The sequence below is a fragment of the Oncorhynchus clarkii genome, chromosome 12 (genome assembly GCF_045791955.1).
Source record: "Oncorhynchus clarkii lewisi isolate Uvic-CL-2024 chromosome 12, UVic_Ocla_1.0, whole genome shotgun sequence".
In the NCBI taxonomy this organism is placed as follows: Eukaryota; Metazoa; Chordata; class Actinopteri; order Salmoniformes; family Salmonidae; genus Oncorhynchus; species Oncorhynchus clarkii.
In genome coordinates this window covers 4,680,061-4,695,503 of record NC_092158.1, presented here as the reverse complement: position 1 = coordinate 4,695,503, position 15,443 = coordinate 4,680,061, and the positions used below count along the sequence as shown (strand labels likewise).

Sequence of the window (15,443 nt, the reverse complement as noted above, 5' to 3'; positions counted from 1 at the left end):
GTTGAGTATTGACCGTTGTCTGGAACATGTGTACTAAATTTTGTTACAATATGACTATCCTTGACTGATTTATATGCATTTATGTGCCAGACCACACCCATGTGAAGGCTTATTGGTCAACAGTGGCCATGTTGTTTTAGGTACTAATTTGGAAAATATTGGGTTGGGAGAACCGTTTCCATAGATGCCACATATCAGGTTTCGTGCAGACCAGTCATTCGGTAACAGAGGAGTTTTATTTATTTTTATTTTAAGTGTTTATCACAAAATTCTGAATGGAGGAAAATCCATCATGGCCGACCTTACGGGTCCTTGAGGCAAATTTGTTCCTTGTGAGGATTGTGACCCATGTACCCGAATTTCATGACTCTAGGTCAAACGTGGTGAGGGGTGTGACCTATCAAAGTTAGCATTTTCAATCTATTATAGCGCCACCATGTGGGAACTTGGCATGAGAGGGTGTGGTCCTTGGCCCTTTACCATCATGCCAAGTTACACCCTTCTGGGCCTTACCATCTTACAGGAATGTGCATGTTAATGTCCTTGGGAGAAGAACCTGTTGAATAATAACGAACAGCAACAAGTACAATAGGGTTTTACCAGCTTCGCTGCTTGAACACCTGATAACAAACGGCAACAAGGTTTCACCAGCTTCGCTGCTTGAACACCTGATAACAAACGGCAACAAGGTTTCACCAGCTTCGCTGCTTGAACACCTAATAACGAACAGCAACAAGGTTTCACCAGCGTCGCTGCTTGAACACCTGATAACGAACGGCAACAAATACAATAGGGTTTCATCCAGCATTGCTGCTCAACCCCTTTTAATAATAATTCAGAACACGCAGTAGTTAAGGGCGCTGTACTGCAGCAGTTGTGCCATCAGAGTCCCTGGGTTCGCGCCCAGGCTCTGTCGTAACCGGCCGCGACCGGGAGGTCCGTGGGGCGACGAGTCGTCCGGGTTAGGGAGGGCTTGGTCAGTAGGGATGTCCTTGTCTCATCGCGCACCAGCGACTCCTGCGGCGGGCCGGGCGCAGTGCGCACTAGCCAAGGTTGCCAGGTGCACGGTGTAGCCTCCGACACATTGGTGCGGCTGGCTTCCGGGTTGGATGCGCGCTGTGTTAAGAAGCAGTGCGGCTGGTTGGGTTGTGTATCGGAGGACGCATGACATTCAGCCTTCGTCTCTCCCGAGCCCGTACGGGAGTTGTAGCAATGAGACAAGATAGTAGCTACTACAACAATTGGATACCACGAAATTGGGGAGAAAAAAAGGGGGTAAAAATTCAACAAAAAAATTTAAAAAAAAAATAATAATAATAATAATTCAGAACAACAGACTGCAGTTCATTTAGGGAGATTAAATTGTTTAATTACTGTCCATTATTTCCCAGTTGTCCCAATAAGGAAAATACAACTTGGTATGAGTGTGCTCAAAACAATGGCATAGGCCCAGTCCCCTTGACACCAGTTTCCTGCAGAGGAGAAATTTTAGAGAATACTTGAGTAAACCCACACTTTCCAGGGTTCAGGCTTCGGCGACATGGCCTAGGCTCCTGTGTGTATGCTTGCAAGTGTAATACAATGCTTGCTGACAGAGGAAAACAACGTTCTCTTGTTGACTGTGTGAGTGGTGGCCTCCTTCAGTATCTTTTTAGCATCAATGCTAACAGCTATTTGAGGAATGTGAGCCAACCATATTATTTCCAGAGAAAGGAGCAGGAGCAACTAGTTCTATTATCTTTCTTTAAAAGACATAGCCCGCCAGTTAAGGTTTATCTTGTCAATATGAATGCATTTGAACTACTGTCTGTGGCTCGCTAGCTTTGGACCAGTAACGTACAATGCTTTTTAAAAATGTTTTTACTTAGCTATTTAATGGAATAAATAAAATCACACCCAATCATCATGATCAGTTTAGGATTGATGGTGCGGTAGAAGCATCTGAAAACACCCCAATATCAAGAGACATCACAGTGTCACAGTGATGTCCAATGTCCAATCTCAGGGACAGATAACCCCAGCCACGACGACTCAGAGGAGGATGTGTTGTTTTTTTTTATGAGAAATGTTTTTGAGCAGTGTTGTACCTTTTACCTCGGCTTTGTACCTGCTTCGTCCGAATAAAAATATAAATTAAAACTAGCTAACCAAGCCATATCAGGCTACACAATCTACATTTTGGTAACTCAACAACTTTCAACACAACACCGGGAACTTTCAATAGACCTGTGTCTATTCATCCCTATGACACATCTGGGCCCGCTCACTGTTTTTGTGGCCAGTATGCGTCAACATTTTTGTTATGATAACAAAACTAAATTGACAATACAACTGTTTGTTATGATAGCTGGACAGAAGGTCAAATAGAAAACAAAGTCTCAGTCAACTTCCTTATCAATTAAACATTACATTTTTAGTAATTAGTAATTAGGGGGGGGGGGGGGGGTGTATCCTTCAACATCTCTGATTAACTTATGTAAACTAGCTACTAGAGTTTTATCTTGTCTGGTTGTTAGAAATCCTGATAGCTAATCGTCTACCCTTGTTAATAAGGTACTTAACATAGTTAAACAGCTGGCTATATGACTACTGCTTGAGGACGATGACAGAGTTTGATGACAGCGTTTTAAACTCTGTCATCATCCTCAAGCAGTAGTCATATAGCCAGCAGTTTAACTATGCTTAACTATGCTTGTTACCTTAACTAGAATAGACAATTAGTTAACGTTAGTTATCAGTTATTAGTATTTTAACAACCAGACATGAGTTATATATATATATATATATATATATATACACACACACACACACACACACACACACACACACACAGCTATCTGTGCGGGTCGCTACACAATATATATATATATATGATTTTAAGGTCCTGTCTGTGTAGCGACCCGCACAGACAGCTGTGTGTTATATATATATATATATATATATATATATATAGGTAACGCGTTGGCTAACATAACTTTCCTAGGTTTGGTAGACTCGATTTTAGCGCTAGCTAAAGCTACATTTTGTCTACAAGCGTTCATCAAACCGAGATAATCAATGTATACGTACCCATGTCAAAAGGCTCTCGCACAGTTCAACTCGATCCACAGAATCCAAGGTACTCATCGTACTGTAGGTAACAGGTCCAGTTAATCCACGTTGATCGCCCTTCTTTATCTGAAAATGGCCAGCCAGCTATCGAGATAAAAAAAATCAACAAGACTGACACGTCTGATCAACTGGATAACCAAAACGAGGAATTATTATTTGTAAAAAGCTAACTAATCGGTTTTCCCGACAGGACGGATACGGTCCGACGCTGTTTTCACTTGCATTAATGCATACAACGTCAAAAGTAAATGTTATTTAATCATAAACAGAGACGTTAAGACACATCTACCGGTCGGTCACCCCTTCTGTCAAGCTTTTTCCAACCAGCTGGGATGGTCGTCACTAGTTACCCCGGCCACAAAGTCCTCAACTCTGCCTATTTCTACAGTTTCTCTTCTTAAAATCCGATTTTAAACCTAACATTAACCACGTTGATAAGCCTAACCCTTAATTAAGACCAAAAAGCTCATTTTTGTTTTCAGACTTTCTTTATTTTTTTACGATATAACAAATGTTGACTTTGTGGCTGTGTTATCTACTGCAAACCAAAAAAGATACCACTCTGAATTCGGGGAAACATCGAGCCTGAATAGGATCAACCATCTTTATCAACGTTAGTTAGTCCAGAATACCTATAAAGAAATCAAAATAATCATAAGCATATGTGAAGAAGTACAAAAAAATATTGACTGATTTATTCCATGAAAATGTGAATAAATACATTAGGTTGAATTTAGAGCAGGCAGTAATTGGGACGCCATTTAGAGGAAGGCTGGAAAAAGACCTTTCTAAGAATGCGGAAGTGGAGCAGTCAATTCCAATGGATCTTTCTAATTGTACTTCAGTGCAATGGACAGGTAACCATAACCTTCAGCATACTGCTAACATTTAGCCTAACCTTAATTATGACCAAAAAACACATTTTTCTTTTCAAATGTTGACTTTGTGGCTTTGCTTTCTAGTGGAAACCCAATGGATAGGGTGATACATTTAGCTTGTAAACATGAACATACCTGACTTTATATAGCCCCTTTTCGTTCTTATATCTGCATTGGCTATAGTTTAGCAGTACTACAGATATAGCCTAAGTCATATTTAGCTATAAACTCTGGCTCTGCGTTGTGGTTTGCGTTCTGTAGCTAGCTAACAGTAACGTTTTTTTTTTTTAAACTTATTTTATTTAATTATTTCACCTTTATTTAACCAGGTAGGCTGGTTGAGAACAAGTTCTCATTTACAACTGCGACCTGGCCAAGATAAAGCAAAGCAGTGTGACACAAACAACAACACAGAGTTACACATAAACAAACATACAGTCAATAACACAATAGACACGTTACCTCACTATAGCTATCTGGATAGGGGGAGTTTGGGCTGGAAGTGACTCATATTTACTCTCTCTGTTCTAAACCAGTTCTATAGGATATGATTAAGTGGAATGGATGGAAACAATGAATGTGGCGAGGTGGACTATTTGCTGCAAGATGAAGACTCACTCATAGAAGGAGTCAGCAACCCCGTCTTGTTTGTGGTCGTTCTCAGTGTCACGTTCCTGTGTGGACTGGTAACTCTGCTCTGCAGGTCTAGTAATTGTTGACATTCTTATGGGAATAAATGGTGTTGTGATGTTTTTTTTGTAACCAATTATAAAAAAAAAAGTGAATTACTTAAATCAAACATGTATTTTGTTTTCAACTGATATACCAATGAATGTTGTAGTTGGCGTGTTTCTAATATCTGAACCTAAATGTTTTTTATTTATTTATTCTACACATCTCTACCTGCAGAAATGAGCAGCATAACATCCACCCAGAGAACCAGGAACATGTCCGTGCCGTCCGGCAACAGCTACAGTCCGAATCTCAGGTATGAACATCTGCCTCTGTAACTGTTCCTTTGTACTTTCTGGGTCATGTTCATTAGGCACCAAATGGAAGACAATGTACTGATACAAAGAGGGACTATCCGGACTAGTTTAATCCATTTCAAAACGTTTTTATATTGTGTGTGTCCTAATGAACAGGACCCTGGTATTGTATCTCACTACGTTCTCCTCCATGAAAGTATCATACCACATCCCTGGCTTTCTCTGTCCCTCAGGAAGCTGAACCAGCTGAACCCAGGCGACAGTTCTATACAGACATGTCCTGTCCAGTGTGTCTACAGCAGGCCGTGCTGCCTGTGGAAACCAACTGTGGCCACCTCTTCTGTGGTAAGTTTGGCTGTCGCACTCGACTGATTGAAACAAGGAATCAGAACCAGGGTCCATAGCAGAGTATGTGAGCGGAGCGAGGAGGGGAGCGCGCCCAATTTGACTGGAGCGAGATTTCCAAAGGCTGGAGGTAGGCCTCTTCACCCGCTCCAGTTTTACTCCAGTAGCGCTCACTTCAGGAACTCTTTACTTTACTGACTTTGTCACAGTGGGGAAATGTTGTTGCAGTGTCATGTACACGTTTAAAGTGGCGTATAAATAACTAAACAAAATTGACAATACAACTTTCATAACAGTTACATACCAATATGGTCTTACTGAGGTCTTACTGAGTCTATAGGAACATTAGTCTGCTGGTCTTACTGGGTCTATAGGAACATTAGCCTGCTGGTCTTACTGAGTCTATAGGAACATTAGCCTGCTGGTCTTACTGAGTCTATAGGAACATTAGCCTGCTGGCCTTACTGGGTCTATAGGAACATTAGCCTGCTGGTCTTACTGAGTCTATAGGAACATTAGCCTGCTGGTCTTACTGAGTCTATAGGAACATTAGCCTGCTGGTCTTACTGAGTCTATAGGAACATTAGACTGCTGGTCTTACTGAGTCTATAGGAACATTAGCCTGCTGGTCTTACTGAGTCTATAGGAACATTAGCCTGCTAGCCTTACTGAGTCTATAGGAGCATTAGCCTGCTGGTCTTACTGAGTCTATAGGAACATTAGCCTGCTGGTCTTACTGAGTCTATAGGAACATTAGCCTGCTGGTCTTACTGGGTGGATAGGAACATTAGCCTGCTGGTCTTACTGGGTGGATAGGAACATTAGCCTGCTGGTCTTACTGAGTCTATAGGAACATTAGCCTGCTGGTCTTACTGAGTCTATAGGAACATTAGCCTGCTGGTCTTACTGGGTCTATACGAACATTAGCCTGCTGGCCTTTATTTTATTTCACCTTTATTTAACCAGGCAAGTCAGTTAAGAACAAATTCTTATTTTCAATGACGGCCTAGGAACAGTGGGGTTAACTGCCTGTTCAGGGGCAGAACGACAGATTTGTACCTTGTCAGCTCGGGGGTTTTGAACTTGCAACCTTCCGGTTACTAGTCCAACACTCTAACCACTAGGCTACCCTGCCGCCCCGCCTTACTGAGTCTATAGGAGCATTAGCCTGCTGGCCTTACTGAGTCTATAGGAGCATTAGCCTGCTGGCCTTACTGAGTCTATAGGAACATTAACCTGCTGGCCTTACCGGGTCGATAGGAACATACGCCCAAGCTATTTAGGAGGGATATCACACCTGGCACAAATTATTTTCTAGTTGTGTTTTTCCTGCTGAGGGGTGCCCTATACCTGCGCCCAGAGGGGAGTAGTTCAAAGTCTTTGAACACTGATGCTGTACCCACTTTAAGTTACAGTTTTACTGTGAACACTGAGGCTGTACCTGCTTTAAGTTACAGTTTTACTGTGAACACTGAGGCTGTACCTGCTTTAAGTTACAGTTTTACTGTGAACACTGAGGCTGTACCTGCTTTAAGTTACAGTTTTACTGTGAACACTGAGGCTGTACCTGCTTTAAGTTACAGTTTTAACAGTGGACGAGTAGGCTACTGTGGCTTTTTGATCATAATGTAGGCCTACCAGAGTGGCCTGCAATCAAAAACAATGGATAAATGTATCCCATAACATTTTACCATGGAAATAGCTGTTCTTTCATTCATCCTCCCATGAGTGACACTGAGCCAATCACGGCGCAACTAGAGAAAATTACTCTGTTTTCGCTGGCTGCCCCTCCTCCACCACAGAAAGCACTGAGCTACGCTCAAATCAAATCAAATGTATTTATATAGCCCTTCGTACATCAGCTGATATCTCAAAGTGCTGTACAGAAACCCAGCCTAAAACCCCAAACAGCAAGCAATGCAGGTGTAGAAGCACGGTGGCTAGGAAAAACTCCCTAGAAAGGCCAAAACCTAGGAAGAAACCTAGAGAGGAAACAGGCTATGTGGGGTGGCCAGTCCTCTTCTGGCTGTGCCGGGTGGAGATTATAACAGAACATGGCCAAGATGTTCAAATGTTCATAAATGACCAGCATGGTCGAATAATAATAAGGCAGAACAGTTTAAACTGGAGCAGCAGCACGGCCAGGTGGACTGGGGACAGCAAGGAGTCATCATGTCAGGTATTCCTGGGGCATGGTCCTAGGGCTCAGGTCCTCCGAGAGGGAGAAAGAAAGAGAGAATTAGAGAGAGCATATGTGGGATGGCCAGTCCTCTTTTGGCTGTGCCGGTTGGAGATTATAACAGAACATGGCCAAGATGTTCAAATGTTCATAAATGACCAGCATGGTCGAATAATAATGAGGCAGAACAGTTGAAACTGGAGCAGCAGCACGGCCAGGTGGACTGGGGACAGCAAGGAGTCATCATGTCAGGTAGTCCTGGGGCAAGGTCCTAGGGCTCAGGTCCTCCGAGAGAGAGAGAGAAAGAAGGAGAGAATTAGAGAACGCACACTTAGATTCACACAGGACACCGAATAGGACAGGAGAAGTACTCCAGATATAACAAACTGACCCTAGCCCCCCGACACATAAACTACTGCAGCATAAATACTAGAGGCTGAGACAGGATGGGTCAGGAGACACTGTGGCCCCATCCGAGGACACCCCCGGACAGGGCCAAACAGGAAGGATATAACCTCACCTACTTTGCCAAAGCACAGCCCCCACACCACTAGAGGGCTATCTTCAACCACCAACTTACCATCCTGAGACAAGGCCGAGTATAGCCCACAAAGACCTCCGCCACGGCACAACCCAAGGGGGGGGGGGGGGGGTGCCAACCCAGACAGGATGACCACATCAGTGAATCAACCCACTCAGGTGACGCACCCTCTCCAGGGCCGGCATGAGAGAGCCCCAGTGGTTGAGCCCCAGAGGTTGGAAAGGACGTGGACCGCAGTGTGCAAGCAGAGCTCCATGAGCAAGGGGTTTCTGACCTCTCAACTCTGCTCACATACTCTAGGCCAGGCCTCTCCAACCCTGTTCCTGGAGAGCTACCATCATGTAGGTTTTAACTCTAACCCTGTTCCTGGAGAGATACCATCCTGTAGGTTTTAACTCCAACCGTGTTCCTGGAGAGATACCATCCTGTAGGTTTTCACTCCAACCCTGTTCCTGGAGAGATACCATCCTGTAGGTTTTCACTCCAACCCTGTTCCTGGAGAGATACCATCCTGTAGGTTTTAACTCCAACCCTAATCTAGCACACCTGATTCTAATAATTAGCTGGTTGATAACCTGAACCAGGTTAGTTACAGCTGGGGTTGAAAGGAAAACCTACAGGAGGGTAACTCTCCGGGGACATGGTTGAACAGCTCTGCTCTAGGCCATACGAACAAGGAATTAGAACCAGGCCAACTATTGAATGATTAAGCTATTGGATAGATCCATCTGGATTTGATCAAGTTTTCCTTTATTTCTTGTAGGTTCTTGTATAATTGCGTATTGGAGATATGGGACATGGTTCGGTGCGATCAATTGTCCCATCTGCAGACAAATGGTGAGACTAAATGCTGCCTCCAACTTTCCCTACTTTCAACACATGTATTATCACACACACTTAGTAATACAATTGATCCACACATTGTTGAAAACAAAACAGTACCTTTTTCTATTCTTTTGTGTTTCTCTTTTGGATGCTGAAATAAAAAAAATAACATTTCCAACAGATGGGTTGTAGCGCAGTTGTTCTCACCAAACATTTCTCTCCTATGTGAACAGGTGACCCTGTTGTTCCCGCTTTTCCACGAGCAAGTGTCCCCTCAGCAGGTACAGGATGGAACGGTTGAACCGCTCCTCATCCTCCGGGATCTCGGCGACTACAACCGCAGGTTCTCCGGACAACCCAGATCTGTGAGTTTAATTTGCCACCTTAAGTATTGTCTCTCATGCACTTAGAGAGAATTGTTATCACTGGATAGACTGAGAGAGAGTCTATACCAAATTGCAAACTGATTTTATTCATTCAATTAAAATCATAGTTACTCACTCCCCATTCTGTGCCGTGATGTCATAATTAACCATTACTATGGTTACGGTAGCCTGGTCCCAGATATGTTTTACCATCTCACTAAACTGTATTACGTGCCAATGACCATAGGAGTTGGCAAGACAGCACAAACAGATCTGGGACCAGGCTAGGTAATGACCATAGGAGTTGGCAAGACAGCACAAACAGATCTGGGACCAGGCTAGGTAATGACCATAGGAGTTGGCAAGACAGCACAAACAGATCTGGGACCAGGCTAGGTAATGATCATAGGAGTTGGCAAGACTGCACAAACAGATCTGGGACCAGGCTAGGTAATGACCATAGGAGTTGACAAGACAGCACAAACAGATCTGGGACCAGGCTAGCTAATGACCATAGGAGTTGGCAAGACAGCACAAACAGATCTGGGACCAGGCTAGGTAATGACCATAGGAGTTGGCAAGACAGCACAAACAGATCTGGGACCAGGCTATATGTTACTGCTTAAACACATGTTTAACTCCACTGCTCTCCCTGCTCTCAGCTGATGGACCGGCTGCGTGACGTCCCCACGTTGCTACGCCACCTCTTCAGGGAGATGTTCTCCGTAGGGGGCCTGTTCTGGATGTTCCGGATCCGTGTCCTGCTGTGTCTGATCGGGGCTCTGACCTACCTGATCTCCCCTCTGGACTTCATCCCCGAGGCTCTGTTCGGTCTGCTAGGCTTCCTGGACGACTTCTTCATCATCCTGCTTCTGTTCATCTATATCTCTATCATGTATAGAGAGGTGGTGACCCAGAGACTGGCAGGGTGATGGAGAGAGGTGGTGAAGAGAGGTGGTGACCCAGAGACTGGCAGGGTGATGAAGAGAGGTGGTGGACCCAGAGACTGGCAGGGTGATGGAGAGAGGTGGTGGACCCAGAGACTGGCAGGGTGATGAAGAGAGGTGGTGACCCAGAGACTGGCAGGGTGATGAAGAGAGGTGGTGACCCAGAGACTGGCAGGGTGATGGAGAGAGGTGGTGACCCAGAGACTGGCAGGGTGATGAAGAGGGGTGGTGACCCAGAGACTGGCAGGGTGATGGGGGGAGGTGGTGACCCAGAGACTGGCAGGGTGATGGAGAGAGGTGGTGGACCCAGAGACTGGCAGGGTGATGGAGAGAGGTGGTGACCCAGAGACTGGCAGGGTGATGAAGAGAGGTGGTGACCCAGAGACTGGCAGGGTGATGGAGAGAGGTGGTGACCCAGAGACTGGCAGGGTGATGAAGAGAGGTGGTGACCCAGAGACTGGCAGGGTGATGGAGAGAGGTGGTGACCCAGAGACTGGCAGGGTGATGAAGAGAGGTGGTGACCCAGAGACTGGCAGGGTGATGAAGAGAGGTGGTGACCCAGAGACTGGCAGGGTGATGGAGAGAGGTGGTGACCCAGAGACTGGCAGGGTGATGGAGAGAGGTGGTGACCCAGAGACTGGCAGGGTGATGGAGAGAGGTGGTGGACCCAGAGACTGGCAGGGTGATGGAGAGAGGTGGTGGACCCAGAGACTGGCAGGGTGATGGAGAGAGGTGGTGGACCCAGAGACTGGCAGGGTGATGGAGAGAGGTGGTGACCCAGAGACTGGCAGGGTGATGAAGAGAGGTGGTGGACCCCCATTCAATTCAAACTTCATTGTCCGCTCGACTGCACAGAAATTGATTGTTCAGGACTATATTAGACACAATGCCAGGACCAGTGTCCTATAATCGATTAGTTTCAGGTCAAAGGCCCTCGGTGAAGAGGGTGCTCTGTGTCTGTTTCTTTGGACTGGGAGTTCCACCATGCAAAAGAGTGGGGACTAGTTAATGTGTCTGCTGGCATCAAAAGGTCAATGATTGAGAGTCCTAAAGTTAATATTCAGACAAGTCATAATGTCTGCTTGTCTTATCAGTTGAGATGTAATCTTTTGAATCTGAAAGTGTGTGTGTGTGTTTTTTAAATGATTTGTATTATTATTTTAGGAATTGGCTAGTTACCAAGCTGCTGCTGGATTCCATCTAGTCTTTGTATAAATACCCTGTAGCATGACTGTGGCATGTAAAAAGAGACTGTTATCTCATCATCTTATGTGTAAGGATTAATAATGTGAAATAATATTATTATTATTATTATTAATGAGGAAAGAAAACCGTAGACTTATGTTAACAAAAATAATGACATTTGTTACAGATTAAAATGATTGCATCTATTTTAGTTTAAGGGCTAGACTTCAAGAAATGTGTAAAAAATAAATAAAAAAAAAACGCTACAACCCACATTCCTATTGAGTTCCAACCCCAGACTCCCCCCCCCCCCCCTGGCATTCCTATTGAGTTCCAACCCCAGACTCCCCCCCCCCCCCCTGGCATTCCTATTGAGTTCCAACCCCAGACTCCCCCCCCCCCCCCTGGCATTCCTATTGAGTTCCAACCCCAGACTCCCCCCCCCCCCCCTGGCATTCCTATTGAGTTCCAACCCCAGACTCCCCCCCCCCCCCCCCAGACTGGCATTCCTATTGAGTTCCAACCCCAGACTCCCCCCCCCCCCCCTGGCATTCCTATTGAGTTCCAACCCCAGACTCCCCCCCCCCCCCCTGGCATTCCTATTGAGTTCCAACCCCAGACTCCCCCCCCCCCCCTGGCATTCCTATTGAGTTCCAACCCCAGACTCCCCCCCCCCCCCTGGCATTCCTATTGAGTTCCAACCCCAGACTCCCCCCCCCCCCCCCTGGCATTCCTATTGAGTTCCAACCCCAGACTCCCCCCCCCCCCCTGGCATTCCTATTGAGTTCCAACCCCAGACTCCCCCCCCCACCCCTGGCATTCCTATTGAGTTCCAACCCCAGACTCCCCCCCCCCCCCCCTGGCATTCCTATTGAGTTCCAACCCCAGACTCCCCCCCCCCCCCCCCCCCCCTGGCATTCCTATTGAGTTCCAACCCCAGACTCCCCCCCCGCCCCCTGGCATTCCTATTGAGTTCCAACCCCAGACTCCCCCCCCCCCCCCCCTGGCATTCCTATTGAGTTCCAACCCCAGACTCCCCCCCCCCCCCCTGGCATTCCTATTGAGTTCCAACCCCAGACTCCCCCCCCCCCCCCCCTGGCATTCCTATTGAGTTCCAACCCCAGACTCCCCCCCCCCCCCCTGGCATTCCTATTGAGTTCCAACCCCAGACTCCCCCCCCCCCCCCCCTGGCATTCCTATTGAGTTCCAACCCCAGACTCCCCCCCCCCCCCCTGGCATTCCTATTGAGTTCCAACCCCAGACTCCCCCCCCCCCCCCTGGCATTCCTATTGAGTTCCAACCCCAGACTCCCCCCCCCCCCCTGGCATTCCTATTGAGCTCCAACCCCAGACTCCCCCCCCCCCCCCTGGCATTCCTATTGAGTTCCAACCCCAGACTCCCCCCCCCCCCCTGGCATTCCTATTGAGTTCCAACCCCAGACTCCCCCCCCCCCCCCTGGCATTCCTATTGAGTTCCAACCCCAGACTCCCCCCCCCCCCCCCTGGCATTCCTATTGAGTTCCAACCCCAGACTCCCCCCCCCCCCCTGGCATTCCTATTGAGTTCCAACCCCAGACTCCCCCCCCCCCCCCTGGCATTCCTATTGAGTTCCAACCCCAGACTCCCCCCCCCCCCCTGGCATTCCTATTGAGTTCCAACCCCAGACTCCCCCCCCCCCCCCCTGGCATTCCTATTGAGTTCCAACCCCAGACTCCCCCCCCCTGGCATTCCTATTGAGTTCCAACCCCAGACTCCCCCCCCCCTGGCATTCCTATTGAGTTCCAACCCCAGACTCCCCCCCCCCCCCCCTGGCATTCCTATTGAGTTCCAACCCCAGACTCCCCCCCCCCCTGGCATTCCTATTGAGTTCCAACCCCAGACTCCCCCCCCCCCCCCTGGCATTCCTATTGAGTTCCAACCCCAGACTCCCCCCCCCTGGCATTCCTATTGAGTTCCAACCCCAGACTCCCCCCCCCCCCCTGGCATTCCTATTGAGTTCCAACCCCAGACTCCCCCCCCCCCCTGGCATTCCTATTGAGTTCCAACCCCAGACTCCCCCCCCCCCCCCCCCCTGGCATTCCTATTGAGTTCCAACCCCAGACTCCCCCCCCCTGGCATTCCTATTGAGTTCCAACCCCAGACTCCCCCCCCCCCCCTCTGGCATTCCTATTGAGTTCCAACCCCAGATTCCCCCCCCCCTGGCATTCCTATTGAGTTCCAACCCCAGACTCCCCCCCCCCCCCCCCCCCCCCCCTGGCATTCCTATTGAGTTCCAACCCCAGACCCCCCCCCCCACATTCCTATTGAGTTCCAACCCCAGACCCCCCCCCACATTCCTATTGAGCTCCAACCCCAGACCCCCCCGACATTCCTATTGATTTCCAACCCCAGACCCCCCCGACATTCCTATCGATTTCCAACCCCAGACCCCCCCCCCCCGACATTCCTATTGATTTCCAACCCCAGACCCCCCCCCCCCCGACATTCCTATTGATTTCCAACCCCAGACCCCCCCGACATTCCTATTGATTTCCAACCCCAGACCCCCTCCCCCGACATTCCTATTGAGTTCCAACCCCAGACCCCCCCTACATCATATTGTTTCAACACCAGACCCCCCCCCACACAAACACATACCTCATGTCATTGGATTTCAAGTTAATAAACTCAGCAAAAAAAATGTTGCCTCACTGTCAAATGCGTTTATTTTCAGCAAACTTGTGTAAATATTTGTATGAACATAAAAAGATTCAACAACTGAGACATAAACTGAACAAGTTCCACAGACATGTGACTAACAGAAATGGAATAATGTGTCCCTGAACAAAGGGGGGGGGTCAAAATCAAAAGTAACAGTCAGTATCTGGTGTGGCCACCAGCTGCATTATGTACTGCAGTGCATCTCCTCCTCATGGACTGTACCAGATTTGCCAGTTCTTACTGTGAGATGTTACCTCACTCTTCCACCAAGGCACCTGCAGGTTCCCGGACATTTCTGGGGGGAATGGCCCAAGCCCTCACCCTCTGATCCAACAGCTCCCAGATGTGCTCAATGGGATTGAGATCCGGGCTCTTCACTGGCCAGGCACAACACTGACAATCCTGTCTTGCAGGAAATCACGCACAGAACGTGATTTTTGCCAGTCCTGTCTGGTCCAGCGATGTTGTTGCCGGTGATGTTTGGTGAGAACCTGCCTTACAACAGGCCTACAAGCCCTCAGTCCAGCCTCTCTCAGCTATATACAGGGAGTACCAGGTAATAACATGGCAATATACAGGGAGTACCAGGTAATAACATGGCTATATACAGGGTGTACCAGGTAATAACATGGCCATATACAGGAAGTACCAGGTAATAACATGGCCATATACAGGGAGTACCAGGTAATAACATGGTTATATACAGGGAGTACCAGGTAATAACATGGCTATATACAGGGAGTACCAGGTAATAACATGGTTACATACAGGGAGTACCAGGTAATAACATGGCTATATACAAGGAGGTAATAACATGGCTATATACAGGGAGTACCAGGTAATAACATGACAATATACAGGGAGTACCAGGTAATAACATGGTTATATACAGGAAGTATCAGGTGATAACATGGTTATATACAGGGAGTACCAGGTAATAACATGGCTGTATACAGGGAGTACCAGGTAATAACATGGCTATATTCAGGAAGTACCAGGTAATAACAGGGTAACACAGGGAGTACCAGGTAATAACATGGCTATATACAGGGAGTACCAGTACTCAGTCAATGTGTAGTGGTACCAGGTAATTGAGGTGGATACGGTATGTACATATAGGTTTTGATACTGCTAAAGCACTTTTATGTAGTACCCCTGTACTTGCTCCGGATTTTGAACAACCGTTTAAACTTGAGGTAGATGCTAGTGCCAGAGGTGCTGGTGCTGTTCTACTGCAGCAGGACAAGAGTGGACCATCCTGTTTGTTATTTTTCACAAACATTTTAACAAATGTCAGGCTAACTATGCAACCCAGAAGCTCTAGCTTTGTTGTTAGCGCTGCAATACTTGGAAGTAAATATTGGTTTCAGTGATAGTAT

The 15,443-nt window shown here is 47.2% G+C and overlaps 2 protein-coding genes across 5 annotated transcripts in view; one reads left to right on the top strand and one right to left on the bottom strand.

Annotated features, from left to right (window-relative positions):
* LOC139422662 (protein Hook homolog 3-like) overlaps positions 1-3,420 on the bottom strand; it is a 65,089-nt gene extending 61,669 nt beyond the window's left edge. Inside the window, exon 1 of the mRNA XM_071173835.1 lies at positions 3,070-3,420. Coding sequence (XP_071029936.1) covers positions 3,070-3,126 — 57 coding nt within the window. The 5' untranslated portion in view covers positions 3,127-3,420. The remainder of the gene's footprint in view (positions 1-3,069) is intronic.
* A 487-nt stretch (positions 3,421-3,907) lies between these two features.
* LOC139421843 (E3 ubiquitin-protein ligase RNF170-like) lies at positions 3,908-11,620 on the top strand. Of its 4 annotated transcripts, none has more exons than XM_071172968.1 (8): positions 3,908-3,968; positions 4,526-4,692; positions 4,899-4,977; positions 5,212-5,323; positions 8,807-8,880; positions 9,102-9,233; positions 9,896-10,174; positions 10,731-11,620. In XM_071172968.1, exons 2-7 carry the CDS (start codon positions 4,550-4,552, stop codon positions 10,163-10,165), a joined length of 810 nt encoding a protein of 269 aa, XP_071029069.1. In that variant the 5' UTR covers positions 3,908-3,968; positions 4,526-4,549; the 3' UTR covers positions 10,166-10,174; positions 10,731-11,620. The 4 variants fall into 4 exon arrangements, with proteins under 4 accessions (XP_071029069.1, XP_071029068.1, XP_071029067.1 ...); XM_071172967.1 differs by having other exon boundaries at positions 10,334-11,620; XM_071172966.1 differs by having other exon boundaries at positions 10,298-11,620.
* Positions 11,621-15,443: the final 3,823 nt, after the last annotated feature.

Bases quoted from the DNA above. Each gene is read 5' to 3' on its own strand.
- LOC139421843 (XM_071172968.1), top strand. From the start codon at position 4,550: ATGGATGGAAACAATGAATGTGGCGAGGTGGACTATTTGCTGCAAGAT. The intron at 4,978-5,211 runs GTATGAACATCT...TCTGTCCCTCAG, and splicing joins AGCTACAGTCCGAATCTCAG to GAAGCTGAACCAGCTGAACC. The intron at 9,234-9,895 runs GTGAGTTTAATT...CCCTGCTCTCAG, and splicing joins TCTCCGGACAACCCAGATCT to CTGATGGACCGGCTGCGTGA.